The sequence below is a fragment of the Lutjanus erythropterus genome, chromosome 14 (assembly GCF_056507025.1).
Source record: "Lutjanus erythropterus isolate fLutEry1 chromosome 14, fLutEry1.hap2, whole genome shotgun sequence".
NCBI lineage: Eukaryota > Metazoa > Chordata > Actinopteri > Lutjaniformes > Lutjanidae > Lutjanus > Lutjanus erythropterus.
Window position 1 is genome coordinate 14,318,711 of NC_139330.1, and position 24,558 is coordinate 14,343,268.

A 24,558-nucleotide genomic window follows, 5' to 3' on the forward strand; every position below is an offset into this window, starting at 1 on the left:
ATTAGTATATAGTATTTTTCCAATATATATTTGAGCAAAGAGCATAAATAGCCAACAGCTCATACCCACAGTCCTGTAAGGGGAGAGTGAGGAGAGGTTGCCGTCTAGAACCTCACCGCTATATGGCACTAAATCCTTTAAATTAAATACCAAACTGTAGTTTTATAAAATAGTTTAAATTAGCTCCACCCTGCATAAGTAACAATCCATTGTTATAATGTTTCATGACACTCACAGGTGTCTTTTTTCTATATAAAAAGTTCATTTACTTTGAAATACTTTCAGTATATCTTGCTGATAACACCTCTGTGTGAGTATTTTAACAATGTGTTATTGATACTTTACAATTCTCTCATTCCAGTTTTTTAAATGTGGATATTTTTTTGTACTCCTTTCTGACAGCAAACTGAATATCTTTGGTTTGTGGATGAAACAAGACATTTGAGGAAGTCATCTTGGATATTTTATAGCCCAAACAACCAATTGATTTATCAAGAAAATAAAAATAATTATTAGTTGCAGCCCCAGCTATCAGATCATCAGCTGAAGTATCCCAAATATCTCGTGTCCAGAAAACACTCAGTGTGCCTCTGCTGCATCGAGATTACCAGTGACACCAAGACAGGTTAAAATAATTCAAATGTTTGTTATTAAAATAGAGACAATTTAGCTATGTTTGCAGGGGCATGTCCCATCTATAATTAAATCCACATCTACGGTTTGCTCATTTATACCGAATACTGAACATAGAAGTATGTGATGACACTAAACATATCTGTGAAGTCCATGCATGTGCTTTCCAAATGAATTTTACGCTTAGTAATTATGCGAGTTCGAGGTTAAATGTAGCAGTACTCCAGTATAATCACTTGTACTGGCATTTACAGCTATCTCCCACAATATAGTCAGATAAAGTAAAAGAGAAAAGATGGTTTCACTTAATAATCTGTGAAACCACGCAAATGTATTGTTCCATGGGGAGCAGAATTTAGGACTTTGGAGCAGAAAGAGTTACCACACCACACATAATTCTTTGCTTTTCAGCTTTACAAACAGTTTAAGAGTCTCCAAGACAAAAACAACAATGTATGAATTCTTAAATTGAGTGCTACAGCCTTTTAATCCCTTTACACTGGTGAATATTTAATGTGAAAGTAGAAAGAGATCCCATTTGCACTTGAAAAAAAAACAATTAAGAAAAACAGAGCAGGACAAATGTAAATTTATTGAGGTCAGCTTGATTTTTTTCCACTTTAGAGAGATCTCCTATTTTTTTGGTAGGAATTCATCCCAGCTTTAAAGTGAAAACATGAGATAACCCAGGGGAGCAGGAGGCCGCAGCTTGCTCCATCTGGTTAACACTGCAACTCAGAACCTTTAAAGTTTGTTTTGTGTCAGCGAGGTGGAGAGAGCAACACAGCAGGAGAGAAAGAAAGACAGAGACCAAGAGGGAGGAAGAAGAAAGGGCGGCAGGAGGAGGCCCGGGTCGAGTCCTCAAAGTGCAGGACTGTTCTACTTAAAGATCTTTAAATAGGGTGATTCACTAGAATGCCTTGCTCTCATCCGTCTCTGTTCTCGTTGAGGGGCCATGGGATAAACCAGGGGCTGAGCATCATGGGAAAGTGGGTTGGGTTGTGGACAGTGGTGCAGGTCGTGTCATCACTGGAGAAAGACTTAAACAAATTGCCCACGAGGATCAATAAAGTTTCTTCACTGGTGGATCATTGTCCTACAGAGCCACTTGAAAAATTAGGACACGAAATCTTGATAAACAGCCATCATACATAAAACATAAGCCAAAGTCAAACCAGTACGATAATGGATGTTTTATGAGTAGCTCTGAATGCCAAGACCCATCCATGTGGTTAGTGGACTCATTTACCTTCCGTCTGAATTCTTCATGATTTCCCAGTGCAGCTGATTGCCTCTAATTTCGGTGGAGCATCTGGGGAAGGGGATTCATTGTGGAACAAGAGCGGAGACTATGGGTCTTTGGATAGCGGCATGCCAGCTAAATGATCTCCAGTGGACGTAGGCTTAAATGGAGGCTAAATGGCGATGCCGAACGCTCCTCTATCTGAAGCTCATTACCCGCCTCTCAATTCCCTGGAGACCTGGCTCAGCTTCACGCCGCGCACTTTCCTGCCAGGAGGAGGGTGATTACAACATTTTGCTCGACAAAAGCTCCCTTCCCCCTCCCCTCGCCTTCCTCATCGTTTCCTGTCTTCTCCCTCACCCTCTCTCTGTGGTCACCCCCTTCCCTCCGTGTTTCTTTCAGACTCCCTCTCTCCTGCACCTCGCTGGCACCCCAGGCGATTCATACTCTGACTGATTTGTCTTTGTGTCCTGCCTGTGATTACAACACTTAGAGACAGGCAAGCCATGAATGGTGAAGGAGACTGTTTGCTCACTAAGAGACAATAAGCAGAATTATGAATCATACACCAGCGTGTAATGCAGACAACAACAATAACGGCAACAACACAAAACTGTACGGAAATCAAAAGCTGTTTGAAAGTGAATCACAGGAGAGCCGCAGAACGGCAAGCAGATGGGATAAACACTGATGTACGCACAGGATATCATCTAGCCGGGGAGGAGCGGAGGCCTACGCATTTCTCTGCCAAGGCTCGATGTACTCGAGACCCAGATGGGCAAAGATGTCCTTTTCAGTCGTAGCTGCCAGGAACTCTTTCTGGAGAGAGGACAAACAAACAGAGAGTCAGTGACTTGTGCAGGAATTTGTCTCAGTGACACCGGTCTAAATCCATAAATTCTCAGTGTTAAGCTTCACAGTCTCTGAGACTCTTCATGTCATGTACTCGCATCCTTAAAGGAACAGTATGTAACGATCAAAAAATGAGTACTGCAGACCAAGGAGCGAGTTAAATAGGTTGAAATAATATTTAATACATAAATAATATCCTAATTAATGTGTTACAGGCTATTACACACATAAGAGAATATATTTTATAAAGGAGGACACCACAGCTGTAGTGTTGTTGTCAGCGTTGCTGTTTCCGTAATCTCTGATGACATATCATGGTCATTTTATGATTTATTATAGTAAATATATTACAAATTTCTACTTTAACCGTTCTCTTATTTGGATTCCTATCTCCACTGCAAGCTGTCAATATCCGTTTAGGATTTTATTCACCCTGTTTGTTCCAAGGCTCAAACATGCCGTGACTGTGCAGATTTACATTTGACCATCCAGCTCCCTTCCAACCCATAAACACCCTAACCTTGCTCTAAGTGATTGCACTCTTCAGCAGATGAGTATTTTCCCTGACAAATCATGACAGGGCTATTAACTGCTGGCCGTCTACCAACGCCATGCGATTTGCTATGTCTCTATAGGAGTGGTGGCGAGGCCTGACTCACCTTGGGAGCGAGACAGCCTGGAGAGAGAGAGGGCTGTGATTCTGACACATCCTGCCTTCAAGTGCTAAACTGGACCTGACACGTTGTGAGGAGATGGCAGAAAAACCAAGAGCACGTCGGCTCCCACTGCCAGCCGAAGGCAGAGATAACCGAGAGCAACTAGTAGGCAGCCAGGAGAGGGAAAAACACTACAAGGCACGTCTCCCAGCATACTGGCTTGTTATTTATAATGCAAATGACAGGTTAGCTATGTGGTGGGGAGGTTTGGATACACACTGCATGAAGCTCTGTTCATACCACACCACTTTAATTCTCTTTCAAGCCTAAATTGGGTTAAATCTTATTTGTTGTTTTGACCATCTGTCTTAGCACGTTGGGATTTGCTTCCTTAAACCATTTTCACGCCCTTTATTTACTAGTATATACAGGCCCACCATTAATATTTTTAGGATGAGTTAGGCTACTCATAAATGCCATCAATTGGCATGTACAGTGTGTTCTGGGACAGGTTTTAGCTTTATGCAGGTACACATTTGCATGCCTGTGCATGACTATGAAACAGAAATTAAGAGTGGATGAAAGGAGAGATCATTACACAGACAATTTAAAAGATTCAAAGTCCGTCCATTCAAACTGAAACTAACACAAAGTATATCTAGAGGTCAAAATAAGTCCTTTTTTTGCCACTGAACATTTGACTGTTTGTTAAATTCAGACACATTTTCAGTGTGAGGAAAAACTTCTATCAGTCACATACACTGGAAAAATAGTCAGGAAGCAGACTCTCCTATCACTGATACATTTAGCCAGCTACCAAAAAAAAGTTTGGGAGTAGGTGATAAATTGAATTACTGACCTGCTGCGTGTATATGTGCAGACTCACCCTTTCAAAAAAGTCACATGTCCAGAGCCAACATGTGAGGAGTCCACCTGTGAACATTACTTCACATGTGAACACACTGACCAGATTACTAGTCTCATCCTTGACCACATTTTTACTCTCATCTCAGACAAAGATGCTGCTTCAAAGGAAACTAATAACTTGACATATTTACACTTCTAAATGTTTGCTTTTGTCACCATCTGTTATCCCTCCTCATCCCCCATCACACGGACTCCAAGAAAGAGAACGCAGGAGAAGGCGACCGTCTGAAAGGAGACGTCAGACAAATCTGCTGCAATAAAATTTTTATGTCATATATACGCTTGTGGTAAACAATGACGAGGCAGGCCACATAAAGCTATGTAGCTAATGTGCAACATTACATTATGTCAGCGTTACCTAATGTCAACATAAACGCTACACGCCGTGGTAGTAGAGATGTGACAGCACTTTGTCTTGACTCGTCTCGTCCAAGCTCTTGCCTCGGTCTTGTTCTTGACTTGGTCTCAACCCCTTAAAGTCGTGGTCTTGTTTCAGTCTTGATACACTCTGTACTTGGTCTCGGTTCAGGTGATCTTGACTGCAACACTGCAAATTACTACAGTGCATATAAACACATTCTCTGATGATCTGTGCAACCTGGTTTCTTATTTAGTGTATGTAAAAGCACTGACTGTAACCATGGAAGTAGACAACTATCACTATATCACTTTAGATTCTTATGAAACATGGTGATCATTAGGCGAGATGTTAAGTTATACAGATTGATTTTTAAGTGGGTTTATGGATGTTGAGTGTGATTGACATCAGAGACAGCATATTCTCCGGAGAGACAATGTCGCGGATTCTCAGTGTTTGTGTATGATGTCTGTGTGTTTTGATTTGACTGAGTAATGACTCTGAAAAGAAGCTGTGCCAGTTTTGATGCAAATTTTGTTAATCAGGTTCAGAGGGCAAAACTTTCATTTTCATCTGACTACAAAAGCAAGACCTCAGTTGTAGTAATCATATCCTTCGGGGTTAACTTTGAAAATCTGTGGACTCTGAGATGAGATGAATATCTGAAGTTAGTTATGTTTCTCGCTCTCATTTTCTCTCGCACACAAAAACATTTAATCAGCGCTGTCCAGAGAAATATTATTGCTGTTTCACAAAGGCCGGCGTATTGTTAGAGAAACAATATTCTATTCAAGTGAAAATATCCTGATGCCCATTAAGTGGTCCACCAGTGCCTGTATTTTTCACTGTGCTCATAACCCTGAGCCCATTTATTGCTCTAACTGCTCAAAACACATGAAATGCACACACACACACACACACACACACACACACACACACACACACACCTCTGCAATTTATGATGCAGCAAACTATACAGTATTAAACATACAGGTGATAAAAAGTGGAGGCAGGGATGGAGGAAGAATGAAAGAAAACAAAGACAAAGAGCCTGCTGGACAAGGCTGATGTGATTTGGAGTAAATCCACATTTCTAACAGCACATGGCAGGGCTTATTGTTCAGAGGAAACAGAGGACAACTCAGGAGATCCAACTAAAGGAGAAAACACAGGGTTCAGATGAGAATCTCAACATTACCAATTTAGCCATTGTCCTGGATCAGGGCTAAAGCCCTCTCCCCACTGCACTGTCCACTTTCCTCAATTCCTACAATCCTTACATGCCCTCAGGGAGACGCTGCTTTATTTACTTTGCACAACACAGTGTGAGCTCTCTGAGAGATAAATCCACAAACCTTATGTACCTCTGAGTTCCCCCCTTTAGGCATACACAGAGAAACTAGACTTGAAATGGCAAAAGCAGCGTTTATTCCAGAGCTTTTTGGTGTATCAAAAGGAGCTTAGAGTTAAAGAACAGAGCAGCGGTTAATTAGAGGGAGAGGTTATCTGTCTGAGACACTCAGGTTCTCGGTGACTGGCAAGCCATCAGCACCACAAGCCAGAATGGAAGCCACGCGTGTTACTGCAAGCCAGTGTCCTTGACTTAATAAGCCGCTAATCAGCTACATGTTTCCCTGTCCGCTGCGTAATGACATCCCTCGTGGACGTGAACACATATCGGTTCCTGCAAAACATCTGCCCCTTCTCTGCTGCCCGTCATCCTCTCTCTGCCACCCGGCCCACTGCTTGATGGATGGAGCTGATGGACATGGCTGCCTGCCCGGCTCGGGCCCGACTCAACTGACACATCAAAGAGAGGGAGGGAGACAGAGAGACAAAGAGACAGAGGGAAAACCTGGAGAGCTGTTCAGCACTACACTGCCAGCAAGCATGTGAAGGACAGAAACATGGAAGAAGCTCAATATCAACTCAAATGAGCACAGCCACTGAAAAACAAACAACAAAAAACATACTGGTCTGCATATGCACATTGTAAAAAATAACACTGGAAATCTGTGAAATCAACTTTTCTTTCATTCTTAAAGGGATAGTTCTGCTTATTTGAAGCAGGGTTGTATGAGTTACATATCACAATAGTCAGAAGTGTTCGCTACAGTAGATGCTGGCTGTCACACCCCGAGTGCAAAGAGGGGCATTAGCACATAAACTAAGCAATGAACTGCTGTAGACAAAGACAGCAACAAAAGGTATTGTAGCCACTTATAAAGATCCAGCTAAAAGGATCAATATCAGCTTAAGACACTACACTATACACCATATTTAGACTATATTTAGAATATTTTCACTGACTTTACCATCAGACTGCCTGATGGACAAGTAAAGCCATTATATGAGCCAAATATCACTCTCTCCAACCTAACCAAACTCCATGGGCAAAATCATTCATTTCAGTCATTTTACCTCAAAGAACATGTGAGTTACTAATGTGCTGCTGTCTAGATCTGTCAGTAGCTTTCTGACAGCAAAGCTATTAAATTATTCTATTATGGTATGGCATGCATAGTATGGCATGCAGTTAAAGTGATATTTAGGAGGTACCACTTGAGGCTACATCTGACATTAAGTCTGAAATGAGGTGAATGAATGTCCATGAGTGTTACCTAATCTTATTAAGATTAACTTTCTCAGGAAACATAGTGAATACATTTGCTTAGTTCCCGTGTATATACAGGTTAACCCCGAACAAAGGTTACAAAGGAAACTTGTTCAATGTGTGCAGAAGTTTTCTTTGATTATAATGAAAACTATGCTAACCATGTTCAAGGTTCATGTTCACGCAGTTGTTTGGAATCAGAGTTTTAATCTTAGTGATTTGACTGTTCTGACAAAAAAAAATGTACAGGTCAGCAACCTACATATTGTCTACAGTTCTATAGTTGCAAATCTTACGTACTAATGTTCCAACCAGGAGAGTTTCATGCTTCTCCAAGCCCCAGGATTGCTTCAACAGTTAGTTGACTTTGTCTACTCAGAAATGAATGGGAGTTATATTCTCATAACCTGGATGCAACTCAAGACGAATCTTTCATGACTGGTCAAGAGTTAATATGTTGTCCTATAGCCACAGCCATTAGAGCGACTTGGCCATGTGTCAAATAAAAATCTGATGCTGCATACTTTAAACAAATAGTCCAGCAGCACAGACAGTGTGTGTTTTTATTTTTAATCTGAACTCACAGGTGCTCCAATAAATATTTGTCTTTTAAAAATTGATCAAAATAGTGATGAGTCCACAGAGGATTATCACCCATCTCTCCCTCGGCTCTATGGTGCGTGTCAGCCTCTTTCAGTTATGTTTTTTTTTTGTTTGTTTGTTTTGTTTTATGGCCCACAGATTTACTGTTGTGGTTCGGTTTCATTGCTCTCATCAGCTCTGTCTGCAGCCAGAGCAAACAGCTTCTAAAAGAGCACACAAAAAAAAAGCTACACTAAACAACTAAAAAACAAAATGATGATGATAATGTCAGCAGTTGGTGGTAAAATCAAACTAGAGGAATACTGAACTTCAACAGGTACCCAGAGACAGGAGTCCAAATGAACACTAATTTTGCTGTTTGTCTGCTTTGTGTGTAAATAGATGAAAAGGTTTGCAAAGGTGATCACATGTCAACGTTATAATATAATAATGTGTCAATGTTTTACAGCTTGTTGTGGTTCAACCCAGTAAATAAAAAATCAATAAATACATTTATGAAATGTTTTACAGTGGGAGGGATGTCAAACACCCAAGATAAGGTGGTATTATTTCCTCATTTTAACAGTGCAATTAAAAAGTGTACACTTTTATTGAGCTTGTAGTGATGTATGTAGGTTGACCAACAAACAGGGTCAGACAGGTGAGGTGGAAAATGTCATGCGTTTGGCTGAGTCGGTGAAGTAACAAAGCAGCTTTCTGAGTAAGTCAATAATAAATTACAGAAACATTGTACGCAATTTTCCACTTTCCACCTTCTCTCCTCTCTCAGACATAGGAGATACGTATCACGATACAGGGGTGGGGCTCAATATATTGTGATATATTGCAATATTGTAAGCAAGGCGAAATATTCCTATTTTTTTCATTTTTGTTTGTGTGTGTGTGTGAGAGAGAGAGAAAGAGATTCTGCAGCAGCTGCTCCCAGCGGCATGATTAGCCTCTTGTAGAGCACCGTCCTGACAATCGTGTTACTATAATACATAATTTGTCGGGTTTGGCTCGTTCATGAACTCGGACGGTGCAGATTAGCTCTCATCATGGGTCAGGTGGGTGCAGATATTAAAAAACCCTGACTTCAGCAAAACAGCAACAACAACAAAAACAAATATCTAATTCCCAAAATTGAAAGCAGAATACCTACCCAAAGAACGACTATCCAAACAGTTTAATATTCAGGTGCAGCCCCCACAGTAGATGACTAGTTTTTATATTTACACAGATTTGTGGCAGTTTGCTGTTTCTCTCTCTTTAATGCCAGAGTCTTGGCTTGACAAAATTAGTGCGTGTACAATTAAAAGATTAATAAGACACAAAGAAATAATATGTGATGAATTGTCTTATATAAACACTGCAAACTTAAGTATGTACTCGACAGAGGGAGATATCTTTAGAAACACAGCGCAACAACAGAGACCAGAAGACTGCAGGCTAAAGGTCATGTGGAGAAATATGCAAAACACAACCTGACATCCATGCAAATTCACTTATACAAACGCTCTGGTAGGAAAAAGTATCAGAATAGAAGCCATGGTAAGAGCGCTGTCATCTCACTTTCAGAACTGGCTGTCAGCTTGGCCACTGGAGCAATGTATCAAGAACTCGAGTACTGAGGTCAGACTGAATGGCAGATGCACATAAAGCTTTCAGAAGCATCTCTTTCAGTATGTTGTATTTCCACGGGTTTAGTGGTGAGAGGAATATATTCAGAGTATTTTATGTCTGAGGACACCCGCCTTTATACAGAGTCCAAGGTACACTTCCATCAGAGAAGGTACACTCAATGGGAGAAATTTCAGGTTATCAGATCAGCTAATGTTCTCAGTCATCTTTTTGTATTTAGACTTTCTTCTTCTCACAGACAGTTAGAAATAGATTACTTTATTGCCAAGAGATCGAGAAAAAAAATCCTTTGATTGCCTTTAAGTTAATTTGTCTTTATTGCAGCACACAGGAAAGGGCTGACAGGGGCAGAAAAAGTGGGAAGTCGATTATGCCCCTGTGTCTTCCTCCTGCAACGATCTGCCGCACACCCACACTTCCCCTGTGCTCTGGTCTGTAAGAGCTCAGTTCACAGGACAGCCAGAGCAACCAGAGAGGGCACAGACACCTCACTAATCACACCAGCAATTAGTGCAAGCATCATAAAGCACCGCTGCCTATAAAACAGCTATTGAGTTTAGTGTTATCGTCATTACCTATCCTTCCCCAGCTTGCTAATCAGCCCGTGCACTGGGCAGAGAGGCGGACGGGTAGCAAATAATGAATTACTAATCAGAAACAATGGGATTCTCACTCAGTGTCCCCGGTGTTATGGCTCTTTGCTCCCATAGAGGAGTAAACATTTGCAAATCAAAGTTATTTGGTTGATTAGGCTGCCCAAAGGTAATAAACAGACACAGAAAAGAGTCTGAGAGAAGTGTAATAAAAGCTCTGTTTCTACTGTCTTTAAAACTGCCTTTGTCTACTGTCTACTGTCTTTGCCAAAGTAGAACTTTGACACTTCAGAACTGAAAAAAAAAAATTCCATCCGTCACTGAATGAATGGAAAGAAGCGATGACAATTTATGACACATTTCTTCAGTATGTTATGATGCCTGTTAGTGCAGTGGCAAATCTGCTTCTTGATCAACAGAACTGCTGAGAAAGTTGACATTCGTTTCCAGAGAGTTCACAAACTTTTTGTTTGTGACACAAATATGAATTTATATTCATTTTAGTTCTTCTGTTACTTTAACAGTAGCTTTCAATATGTACACATATGTATATGTATATAAATATGCACTATATATACATACATATATGGTACAAAGGCATGTCAAACAAGTTGAGATGATGAAAAGGAAGTGGCTAAGTGGTCAAATAGAGCATAGTTATGATATGATGTAAGGATAATAATACCCTGACATATGAATAATAAATGCTTCACCTTAAATTAAAGCAAGATGTGAATTTTAAAGGAATACATATGAATAAAATACACTGTTCTTTACTTCCATACACTACTACAGCCTTGCTTGGTCTGGTATGACCAGTTACTGAGGCTAATGTTAGTTAACTTTTACAAAATTAAAGTCAACATGAAATGAAAAATGTCTTTTTAAAACTTCAGATCACATTACCAGTTATATTGTGCACCTATTTAACATTATATGCCACAAAAATTCCATTGCTTTATATATTTTTTAATCAAAATCATGGAAAATCTGTTCCTGCTGTAAAACCAACATAAGCTAGAACTAACCCATTTCAAATAATCACATCAGGACATCAGGGCTCAGCCGCCTCCCTGTGAACACGGACCTCTGAAAACAACAGGACATACAGCAGCAAAGTCATCTACCCAGTTCCCTGGTGATTTCCTGAGCATCCCAAGCTTTAGCCTACTTGTTGCTAAGGTAGGTAATACCTAATTGCCATTAACTTGATTAGCTGTGCAGCTAATACTGAGCTGACTGACTAAGCCCTGTAGTGCCAGCAGCCAAACCTGTCAAGAAAACTACCTTTGTGCTGTATTCCCTGTCAGTCGGTCTCAGAGGCAGTGTTCAATCCCACTTCAGTCCCTTGTATGGTGTTTATTTGTTGCTCTCACCCTCTTCATTTGCATTTGTTATCCCATCTTCTTCCTGAAGTTCATCACTGATGTTTGGAGGCAACTTGTGAAGTGTGAGAACTCCTGTCTCCCACCATCGTATGAAGTTCCCTCTAATCTGTGGAGCCTGTAATTGTAGCCCAACTCTTCCTCATATGGACCCAAACAGAACACTCTTCTAATGATAACAATAAATTAACTTTCTCTGCTCCACTGAAGCCCATAAATAATTAATTGGTTTGTTGAAGAGGGGCTGGTTTTGCATGACCAATTTGCTTCCTGCTCCAGACAGTGTGACCGGATGCTGCTGCCTCAGCATTCCTTTCATTCTGCTCAATTAAAACGGCACATTGGCAAAATATGAGCTTTGTTTGGGTATTTTAACCACACATTTTCATATTGATATGAGCCAGGATCTTCTAAGTCGTTTGACCCGTCACACCACTAGAGAAGCAGCAAATCATGGGATTGGACATGAATATGCAATACCAGAAGCTTAGAAATGCAAGCTGTGAGCAGCAAAAGATTAAAAATAAACAAGTAGACTTGTTCCCAATTTTTGGTCTTACACTCCACCATTACTGAGGTGGCACCTCACCTTTGAGCTTGCACTACAACACTTAAGATCCTGTAGAACCTGCTGAAGATAGTGGTTATACTAGTATAGTCATTGAAAATATCACTGAAATGAAAGCAAAACTACAGAAGCCAAGAACATCCGTTGTTGCAATAATTAATTATTTGTAATGCCATTATCTCAAGATCGCGAGTTAATTGTTTTATTATCTTGAGATAAGAAAGCTAATTTTCTTGTGATGGCTGGTTAATTTAGCTCATTAGTTCAAGAAAACAAAAGGCATATTTTTCAAGATAACAAGATAATTCATAACAAATAATTATGGAGAACTTGAAAATAAGTGTCTGGCTCATTTGATAGCACTTGATTTCAGCCTTCAAGATCACTGTCATGACTGCCAAGGAAGAGGCTCTATAACTGAACAGTAAGTCAGGGCATAAATGTGTAGTTTTGTTTGCTGTATTTATGTCATAAGAGCAGATAATTTTGTTTTATAGTAGAAAAAGTTGCTATAGTTGTCAAGTTGCCATCTGTGCATCAATGCGTGCTGGCATGGCACTCCTGATCCTGACTTCCACTTTTTCAATTTCAAATTTGTGTTTCAGATTTTCATCAAATAATTCTAATAATTCTTTGTGGCTACAATGCAATAAACCGTAACACGCATGTTTCTATGAGTCACTGAACATCGATATTTAACAAGCTGGGAATGAAAACAGACTGAAAACTCTCATATCTGGCCTTTGGAGTTCAAACAAAGATGTTGATGTTTTTCCCCGAAATCTGTCAAATCTGCCCAAATATCTGTGCTTCCACTGTCAGTGAATATGTTCATTTTGATGATGGTGAGAGCGCAACGCATAAATCAGCCAGCAGATTCATCTATAAGGACACTCTGAACTCTATTTTAGTAACAGAGCATTGGTGAGCTTATTTTTTTTCTTGATGGCAGTCATTTTGTATTTTGGTAAGTCACTGTGATGGTGAATGTTCCAGGTGCAATATAGAGTGTGTCAGTAATAATCAAGCAGTGCTAGGTAATTTTGGTGTCAGGGCCCTGGAACATGTGCTTATGGAGAGACTCGGTCAGAGTTGTGTGGCAGAGGAAGCAGTGATTTTCTGTTATTTTCATGCCAGCCAAGGAGTGCACATACCAAGAAAGATGCTAAAACTTCAAAACAGCATTTTTTATTCTATCTGCTTTATCCTTGCTGGTTGTGCTTTTAATTATTATCATCTAACACAGAACTGCCAACATGTGTCATGATGCACAGAGTTAAAAGGTTGCCCTTCTTCTGTAACACTCAACAGTTCCCTACTAGAAAATGGTTCTCTTAGGATCCAGGAACATGTAGTCAAATGCGCTATCTCCTCCCACGCCAATTTAATTTAGGGTACCATATATTTACTTCAGAGTCCCATTGGGAGAGGCTTTTGTGGCAGACAATCTTTTGAGGTGGATTTCTGCTCTGAACTGTTCCCTCCATCACTAAATTGTCAGAGTGCAGTCGCTCAGAGCAGACAGCCTTTAAGAGCAAAGAAAAGGAAGTGAACTGATTTGTCATGACTTATGTCAGAGCCTACACTGGCTGATTAATGTATTCCTCCTAATCGCACCCTGTTTCCAACCCAGTGTCACTGTGGCCATAAGGTGACAAAAAAATCACTTGCCACATTCTGTGCTCCTGTATCATGACAAAAACTGAGCCCTGGATGAAATGCAGCTTTTATCTTTGCTTTGCCCTTTCATATTTCGTCCAAAGAACCCCAGTTGTTGGTTCTGCAAATGGAAAATGCATCACCTCTGTGCAGGAGGGCTCAGATAAACAAACAGTGTTCAGAATAGCTCATGAACAGCCCTTCTTGAACTGGGTACAAGCTGAATCATCAACGTATGACATCACCTGACAACAGGGTTGCTAAAAACACATTTTTAGTATTTTTTTAATTATTGAAAATTGTTTTTTTTTAATACTGTCAGCCTGCTGTATTAAACCATTGTACAGCCTTTCATGTGCTCTTGGTTGTCAACCATAGTTGAATAAGTCAATAAATATGTGTAGGCTGTATACATCACACCAGACACCTACATAGAACGTGATTATTACTAGAGGTGGAAATTAGATATCATTTTGCTAATCTGAATCTTTGTCTTCAGTCCAGGTCAAAGATTTTTACTTACTGACTATGTGCACACACCTTCAAATTAGCAATTGCATCACTGGTCAAATGCATTTAAGTACAAACTTTGGTAAGGAAAATACATCACCATTCATGAAACCATAAAATCTAGCACTGGCTCTAAGTGTCTATTAGTATATTCAAAACAATCTAAGATGCTTCCCCTAGGGAAACTAAGGGAGGTGTCTGTGTGCTGTTCTTTATCATATGTGGGAAGGTCACCCAGAGGTGCATTTGCCAAACCAACCAGACTTAATCCCTGAAGCCTTTTCTCTTGTGAAACCAAAGCATACTGCTTGAAAACGCTTTTGACAAAGCACGAGTCTCAACGGCTTGTCTTAGTTTTGTTTTTGAGTGTGGAACATAGACCGTACAAAATAAATAGTGGGCAGACAGACTTTCACGTCACACATAGATGGTGGCTCAGACTGTGGCCATCTCAGCAAACTAAGACAGCTTGCTGACTCAGTTTTGTAGCCAGCCTTAAGTGGCCATTCCAGGAAGTGCAGTTTTTGGCACTTCTGCACTTGCTTTATTTTTCAGTCTTGGAAGTTGTGGTTGACGCGGAATGGGCTCATTGCTTCTTCTTCTTGTAGCAGATATGGGAATAACAACCACTAGAACTGTGGTTATCACCAGCTGGAGTTGCAATGGCTGTTTCCTGCTCTCCGACAACAAGCTTGGCTTGATGCACCACAATGAGGTGAAGAGGACATTGCATTAGAAAACCTAACTCGGACTAGTCACACAGAGGTTAGATTTGTACTTAATCAGAGCAGTTACCTAATGGCATTTTCACATTATGGCAGAAAAACAAAGCTCTGTCACTGTGTTCCCCTTATTGTCAAATAGCAGTTTACAAAATCAGTGTTTTGTCATCACTCATGATCTGTTATGATTTCCAGGTGAAATCACTTTTGCAAACACTTAGGCTGCATGCTGAACACTAGTTAGATCATTATACAGACTAAGCTTGTAATGTTAACAATGCTTCTACTGTTAAAAGCAGTGATTCATTCAGTGACAGTGATTCAAGATAATCAGCTCAATTTAAAAACTGATTTGTTTGTACATGTGCTAAACTCCTCATGCAACATGACCTAACTCCTTTTCCTGGTACTCTACAGGGAAACCAGCCATGCCTTTCAGAGGGCATGACAGCACAGAGACCACAAGATAGGCTTGAACCACCCCAATGATTGTTCAGCCGACTGTCCCTCTAAATAAATCATGGCGCAAACTGAAACCGGGGCCTTGGATGTACGGGTGCCTGTGCCACCGCAAGGGCTGTGTCAATTAATGTTACATGACAAGCGGACATGGCCCAACATAGGGCCTTCCTGAAACCTTCTGCCATTCACTTTCATCAATTATGGAGCAGGATTTGTCTCCTGAGTGAGCCGACACCCTGGTTCAGCCTAATCCCCAGCCCCCAACCTCCAACATTCCCATCTCCCTTATTATGTTCCCTTCATTGTCCTCTTTTTCCCTCTGGCAAGTTCACAAAGTCAACTCATTTCTTCTCTTTACACTATAATTCGAGAAAAATAGATTGTAGGTTGCAGAATTCAGGGAGGATAATAGCTTGCTATTGAATTCCACTTTTTTAGTCATGCAAAACACAGGCTCAATAGAATCTATAAATACTTGCCATCCCTCTTTTTTTTTCCACCCATTAAGCACTGGTAACAGGCACTGTGTGGGTGGATGGGAGGCTGGAGAAGTGGAGGCAGAGGTACAGTGGGTGAGGTGACGATGGTGAAAAGGGTGACAGGGGGAAAGAGGGGGTGTTGAATTCAAGAACAGTAAGTGAACAGATAATATTCATGCAATTATCCCAAATGTGCTTCTCTTGTTTTAGAAATTTTCCTTCCTCTGGATGTGTCCATCACTCTTGCTTTCCCCCTTAATTCCCCTTCATTTCCAGTCTATTTTTCAACAGTTCCACATTCCCTCCTCTATCATTACCCCCCCTCTGTCAGGCAATAGCTGTCAATATGATTTATCCTCGATGCTAACTGATGTAGTTGTCCCACTGTGAAGGCTGATTAGATGACCATCCTGCTGATAAAGCCTCGCCAGGGATAACTGTCTACGGGACTGCCGCAAAAACCTTTCTGTCTCTTTCCTTCTCTTCACATGTCACTCTATATATCTCTCTCTGTCCCCTCTTTTATTGTCATGACTGTCTGCCACATCAAGCATCACACACGATTCTCTTAAAGGTGTCCTGGGTAACAATTTTTTTTTATGAAAACATATACTTGTGCTGTCACAATAAATCACAAATTGCAGCTTCCCTTCCTGGTGATGTTGTAGATTTGCCCTATTTGCCCCAGAAAAACTGTGGTGTCAGGCTTGAGCAGAATCTTCTCCGCCTACAGAAAAGTGATGAATCGAAACATAAGACTAAAGCACAAACTATCTGCCAAACACTTGTGAGAGGCACTCCTTCCACAGAAAGTGGAAGTCAGCACTGTTTTTTTCTTCTTTTTTGCTTGTATCACCCCTTTTCTATCATTTGGTATAAAGCGTCACATGCTATCAGTTCGCTGATGGCATTTTACATGAAACTCAAGCAATTTCAGTTTAAAACCAGCATGTAGCTGCCTAAATGCAGCTAGACTGTCACTATTTTTTGTAGCCTTTTGTAGCAGTATGTTGTTTTTGTCTTGTTGTTTTATTCACAAATGACATTTTTACAACATCCATTGGCCCAGTGAATGACTTTAGGGGGTGACAATGTCAGTGGTCAGTCCACCACTTCATTCCAGATGGAAATGTCTCAACAACTTACGGATGGATATTCATGAAACTTTGTACAGGCATTTATCGTTCCCAGAGGAAGAATCCTACAGACTTTGGTGAACTCATGACTTTTCCTCCAAAGCCACCATGAGACAGATATCTTTGGTTTTGTGTCTTTGTTTTTGATCATGTCTCAACTACGTTTGGATCAGGGCTGCCAACTCCCATTGCACTGAACACGAGACTCATGTATATCGTCTTTGCTTCCACCAATGACTTTTTCTTCAGTTTTGCTAAGTTCAGACGGGCTAAAGCACAGATCGCAACACTTTTTACATCAATGACAATGACTGTGATGTGCAACTAATCACAAGGATTTTGAGGCTGAGCAAATAACCTGCTGAGCATGAATAGAGCAAGACGAGAGAGACTATGGTGTTACCCTTGTTTGCACACTCTGTAGCAGTACTAACTTAAACCACCGATATTCAGGATGTATCCTCTGTGAACCGTGAATGTCTGAACCACCCCTGACTTTGCCCATAGCACAACTAAGAGGTTGGTATTTGTCATTTTGAATGAAATGTCCAACAGCCATTGGAGGGACTGCCATAAAATTTAGTACAGACATTCATGTTCCCCTCACAAGGATTATTTTTAAGTCTTTTGGTTTGTGGGTCATTACCCCAAGATTTTTATTAGTCCAGTACTTTAATTTATGACCAACACCAAGACACTGATGAGGAGGAGCGCACACGAGTGTTGGAGAGATGCCAACCACAAAGAAAGTAAAGGTACAGGTGTACAGATAGTCACACACTCGTACAGTGAAGAGCCTGATGGAAAATATGAAGTTTAGAATCTTCTTGATCACATCTTGAAGTAAACACTAAATGTAATAAAAGTGTAACAAGATACATGTAAAAGACTATCATCATGTCAGTAAATCAACCTGTAAACCGAATGCTGGTGGACCATTTATTAACTGCCTCTGTAACACTAGCCTTACTCATCACCGTGCACCGTTATTGCAGCAGCCCTCCCACTTCACACTCCCCAATCATCCCCATTAAAGTCCCTTAATTGTTTCTCTGACCTCTATGTGGAACGACCCAATCACATGGCAACTGTATCCTGAGATGAATGTCCATATTTTCTTTGTTCACCTGTCAAGGGGGCGTCATTACTTGCATGGATGGAGCGAACAGGCCTCGTGTTCAAGGGGAGGAAGGACAAAAGAAGACGGTTGTGCTCATGAATATCTAGATTTTTCAATGACTAGGCCATCACAAGGAAAGACAGGGACAAGTGATTTGAAATTTTGAGCTCCTCTCATGACTAACTACAACTATTACTTGAGATTTATACAAAAAAAAAAAAAAATACATTTAAGCATTTTCAAAATAAAAAACTTTGTATGTGTCCCTTGGCAAAAACAAAAGTTACTGTTGTTTTCTAGAAAACAAGCAGGCAAAGGATAAATTGCCATCATCTAGTATTGAGTTTAAGATTGTATTTTTTTTGTCAAAATAACAGTAAACATAAATCATCACCAGAAATTGGTCACAAACTCTCAGGAGTGGAATTAGACGGCACTGCTGAAAACACCTTCACATTACACTCAATGAATACTGTCACTGTATAATCCATCATACATCCATGCTGATTTACCTGTCTGCAATCATTCCACAGGGCTTCTGTCTTACAGTCAGAGCCTTTCAAGACCAACTCAGGGACATAGCAGAGAAAATGTCCAAACCAGTGTGATCAAAGCAAATCCCTGAAGTGAAAAATTCCTTGAACCCTTTTTGACTGGCAGGGGAAAAACGGAAAAAAAAAGGGAAATATGCACAGGCTTTTATGGCAAACCAGCAAACTCCTGTCTTTGTAATGCTGAGTGGCAGCTCCCTCAGAGGAGAACAGGGTTTTTAATCAGAATAAATGCAAGAAGACACCCAGACCTGTTGCGTGGCTGCGGCATTAACACGGACAGAGAATCGACAGAGACTTCCCAGCCATGTAGAGAAGATCCTGAATATATCACCGGCACAGACCGAAGGAAATTACTATCAGTCAAAGATTGTAGGCAGGCCAAAGTGCAGCAATAATTGATCAAACTAAAAGGTTTCCAGTGTGTTAAGGATTGTATGGGCATGAATGAAAACAAAAGTCAAAGAATTGCCTTTCCTTCTCTTGTACCAGCTACTGAAGTGCAGCATTTATATTGCTCCAGTGAAAGTGCTATCTTGGCAAGTATACAAAGACCTCATTTGCACCTCATATTACAATCTAGATCTAGATATATTGTCCAGATAATCACCAATGTGATGGTATTTGGTGTTATCTCTATTCTGTCTGTATTGATTGGATCATTATGGATGAGTATTGTGTAAGGCAGATGAAAAGATGAGGTGGAGACAACAGGAACAAAAGATACAAAGTACTGTACAACCTGAACATATTATTTCTTCGCTATGAAAGGACTAGTTTCTTTACCGGGATATTGACATTTTGCAAACTAATCCATGATATGTGGAATACTTGGGAGAAAATGATAATTTCTTAGATGTGGCTTTGATGTTTGATTGCACCATGGTCATTACTGGGAAAAAGGAAAGAAGTCAGTCCATTCTCCAATCCATTCTTTCACACGTGAAATTTCCAGATACGGATGTGTGATTTGCACTCAGTAACCATATAAGCTTCTGATCACCTTTGGCCTGAACATTTACTGAAAGGGAACCCAGAGTATCACATTGTTTAAAGCATTCATAGAGACACAGATGTTGCATTCAAGTTCATCCCAAGGTGTACAATGGGACTGACATCAGGGGATTGTACTGGTCAGGTCAAATTGGTTGTTACATCCCACAATTGTATTGTGATGTTATCTTACTTCATATGACCTGAGCCACCCAACATCTATCATGTTCATCTCCCAAGGGCGGCCACAATAACAGTATTGTGATACTCAGACTCACACACCAAGTCTTTATCTGTTAGATCAGATTTTAAACCCAGTCACACTAATCCTTTTTTTCATAGTGTGCGGATATTACACATTTGGTTGCATCCATCTCCTAATAGAGGAATAAATCTTCAAATGGTAAAGGGAGGCTCACTGTTTTGGAGTTTTCTTTTTTTTTAGTTTGGTAGCACTGAATATATGCATCCAAAACAAGTCTCCGTGCTAGCAGCTATGTGAGGCTGTACATAATTATTTAAGAAAAAAGCTTGCACCATGCTGACATGCTCACAGTGATGATGTTAACATGAAGATATTAAGCAGATATAATATTTACATGTTTACCATCTTGCTTAAGTGTTTCAGCATCCAAACATTTGCCAGTTAGCACTAAACACAAGTACAGCTGAAGCTGATGGGAATGTGAGTTTTGCACGTATTCGTTCATAAATGAAATTATTGGATAAACTACATTTTTTGACCTGATAATAGCACTAGATTGCCTGGGTCCAGACATTCGAATCTGCCCAGAATGAGTTCATTGATTCTCTGGTCTGGCATCATGACATGTGACAACGGTTTCTTGAATAAAAAAAATAAGTGACTAATGAGCGCAATAAGTATGATACCAGGCTAGGCACTAAATTAAGAATCAATCAGTACCAATAGTATGTTGAGATATTTCACTCAAGACCAACAATTGTCAACCTCATGGTGGCATGAGAAGAAAAATTTGACAAGTAACTCCTTGCAACTAATGATTTATGAGCTTTGCTTACATGCAGATCATAATCATGCTTTGCAGATGATTGTTTCTTGAAAATTACAGATCCATCCAATTCAGTCCACCTTGGATTGGTTGAACAACACTTCACTTAAAGCAAACCTTCATCCAAAGTCTTGCACAGGTCCAGTTTGGCAAACACACACCCATGGCACCCGCCAACCTCAGTATGTGAACCAACTCATTAAACGCAATAATCTCTAAGTCAAATCAACATCCACATGGAATCATTAATATAAATCCTGTGACCCCACCTGTACCCATGATTTAACACACTTACACCGTCGCTCACTTGCCACTCGCTTGTGTTCTCAACTGGCGAAGCACTTGTGTTCCTGCAGCTGACAATGTGTTTCCTCAGTGACAATGTGTCTTGCTTGCGGCTCTCAAAAGCTGTTTATTGGCACTTTTTACAAGCAGCAAACCCACTGACATTATTCTCACAGTCTCTAATCACTCCAAATTTCTCTAAAACCTGTGACTTGGCTTGTTGTCTCCATTTTTGCCTTCTTGTCATGCATTTTAGTTATTAGATAGTCTACGTCACTGTCAGATCAAACAGTGATGTCCCACTGTTTGGTAGGATATGGGGTCAAAGGTTGTTTCGTAGGCTTTCACAATAAAGTCTTGGCAGATAGTGGCAGATTTAAAAATCAAAAATACTGCACAATCATTTTCATTTTTGATTTCTACAGGGAATAACAACATATAATATTCTGTATATACATGTATTTTTGTTCCTACCCGCCACCCACCCGCATGTATTTAATATTTTTATTATTATCATGAAAAGAGATGTCAAAGCAGCACCAGCTTTAGGAGAAAAGCTATGATTCTAACAATGCTTCCAACTCTTGCTGCAAAACCAAAAGCTCCTGTTTTCACACCAGCTCAGCCATTCTCTCATCCACGTGAGTTTCTCACTTCATTTTCTGCAGAGATTTTACTGCTGGCCCAGCTCCATGCTAGTTTTGAGTTTGTCACCACACATTGTGAGAATGCACATGTTTGCAATATTCAAGATGGTCCAATTTTCCAAATCCTATTTACAAATCCCAATGAATCTTGTAATCTGTAATTTTCTGTCCTTATCTCGCTGCTAGGTGGGAGCTTCTCTTGGAACGTAAGACAAGGTTTTATGAGGGAAATCTGGAGCGGACGGCCTGTAAATATGAGATATGTTCAGATTCTTTAAATCCTGTAGTCTGATCCCGGCTTAAGAAGCAACTCCTCATCCAGCTCTGCTCTGCTCCAAGATGTCTTCTTTGCAGTATATTGGTCTATTTTTATAACTACCCAATTTTTCCTGGACAGTGCTGTCACATCACCGTCCAATGTTTTTGTGAGTTTTTTGTTGGCACCAGGGATGATAATCGCCCATTTTATGATGTATGACCAGGAGTAGGGGACGTAGGGAGTATGTTATTACCCAAGATGACGTTTCTACCTGTTGTGATGACATTGGTACCCATGGTGATGACATTTCTATCTGCAGTGATAATGTTTGCACCCACAGTGATAACTATTCTACCCATGGTGAGACTGTTTCCAGCCATGGCAATGACGTTTTTCTGTTTGTTTTCTTAAAAATAATGGCATTTCTCTAAATAGCGATGATGACTAAAGTTGCAGAACTGTGTTTCTCCTCTGTGCATTTACAGAGTGACACACACTACCAAATACTTTTTGATATGCTTCCACCCATTGACATAGGAAGGGGGTGCTGACGGTGCTGCAGCACCCCCTATTAGCTGGAATGTAATGCAGTAGAAAAGTCATTTCAGCTTTTTCAATAATCTGACACAGTAATTCCTACAGTTTGTTTGAGGATGCATTATTCTGTTGTGGTTCAAGTATAAATATATGGCTGGCTTGTTATGCCAGTGCCACCTATAATTTATAGTGAAGTACTGTTTTTCTGATCCCACACTGTGTCCAAGTGTGCCTATGTCTTGTACTAGCCCACTTTTGTCTTGCGGAAGCAAAGATGTAGAAACAAACACGCTGCACAGGAAAAATCGACAGCTGCTGATTGTAGGGACAGACAGGATGGACATCTATAGCATCTGTAACATGATGCACTATTAATAATATGTTGAAGAAAACACCACAAAACATGTTAATCCTGATTTTCTTCTCAGTGTTGATCGACTCATCAGCTAAGTATGTTGCAGGTTTAAATATTCTTGATGATAAGGGTCGTTATGTTTATCCTGCTGTATTATTTGAACCCAAAATTTGGAGCAAACACACATGTCTGTCTCCCACTGATTCCTAACTAGTAGCAAAGTGAGCGAGCAAACATCAAATCATTTCAGTTCTTTCTAATGAGGATGTCCTAACCTACTCTGTGCATCAGCGAACAGGCTGAGCAACACATCACTTGCCTGATAAAACACTCACCTTGGCTCTATTCCAGCAAAGTTTCATGCAGTGGCTTCACCTTGAACCTATTTAATCTGGTCAAACTCAACGCTGACAAGTTGTCAATAGGAAGGACTAATCAGCAATGTTGAGAATCCGATATGATCCAAAGCAGCCTTTTTATGGGAATATCCTAAAAAAGGACAAGTTTTTCAAGGAAAACACAGAGTTGTTGGGAGTTACAAGTAAATAAACTGTCCCCCAATTTTACAGAAACAGGGATGACGAAAGGAAATCTTTTTAATTTATGAATAAATAATTTAGACGCTTAACTTACTCATCTGCAGAGGGAGAAAAAATGAGCAGAGCTGCTGCAACATCACTTGTATTATATCTGGACATTTCTTTCACCCTCCATCCACTCAAGTTCCCTCATTTGCTTCTAGTTAGGAAGGGGTGTTGGGATGAATTGTAATATCTGATAACTTTTCATCGAGCACCATCATCGGGTCCAATATAATTTATCCAAAACTTTGCTCAATGATCAAATACCTGCAAAACTAATGCTATTACCATCAGCCGCAGCTCTACTTTGTGTTTGATGCTATTAGTAAATAGTTATATTAGTAAGCATTTAGCTCAAGCTGTGCTGAAGTTAGTCATGTTAAAGGACCAGTGTGTAGTGGCATCAAGTGGTGGGCTTGCAGACTGCACACACTTTACCTCACCTCCTTCTTTTGAGAATGAAGGAAAACCTATGGTGGCCGCTAAACTCGAGCACAACCCGAAAGGCCCTATCTACAACATAGGCAGTAAGAGAATTAGTAGACCATGTCCATGACATCACCCACAGGTTTCTGAAGAGCCGTTTTCACAATGTGGTGGCTCTGGCCGTTGTCATCTTGGCAGTGCCTGACTCGGCAAATTCCCAGCTATCCAAAAATGGACAAAGAGATTGAGTGGGGTAGAGCTGAGGCAGTCGAATGAAGCAACTACCTAAATTCTACCCATTTTTGACAGTACCCACCTGTCACTCAAAGCAGGCATGCCCTTAATTATGCGTAACTTTGAGCCTTAATAAATAAGTGAGTTATACAAAAATTCACCTCTGCACAGTTTTCATGAATGTTGAAATTAGTTATAGAGACCAAACCATTTATTTCTGTTGTAAAGTTGGGCATTTTAATATGGGTGTCTATGGGGATTGACTTGCTTTTAGATACTGCCTCAAGTGGCCATTTGAGGAACTGCAGTGTGGGTCAGCATGGCGGCCCCCATGGAAAACCAACCAAAGCATACTGACTCTTATTTTCATGGATTATACATGAATGAAAACATAGTTATTGTATTCCATTTCTTCCATATCCAGCCAATTGATCCCTCTAAATCTTACACACTGGACCTTTAACTAATTATAATGCATATTTAACTTGTTGTCTTAAGCCCTTATCAACCTTTACAGCA

The 24,558-nt window shown here is 40.3% G+C and overlaps 1 protein-coding gene across 2 annotated transcripts in view; it reads right to left on the reverse strand.

The window, feature by feature from the left end:
* Window positions 1-628: 628 nt before the first annotated feature.
* dntt (deoxynucleotidyltransferase, terminal) overlaps window positions 629-24,558 on the reverse strand; it is a 92,590-nt gene continuing 68,660 nt past the window's right edge. For both annotated transcript variants that reach the window (XM_084735726.1, XM_084735725.1), the window contains exon 11: window positions 629-2,695. In XM_084735726.1, the coding sequence (XP_084591852.1) occupies window positions 2,609-2,695 (87 nt within the window). In that variant the 3' untranslated portion in view covers window positions 629-2,608. The remainder of the gene's footprint in view (window positions 2,696-24,558) is intronic.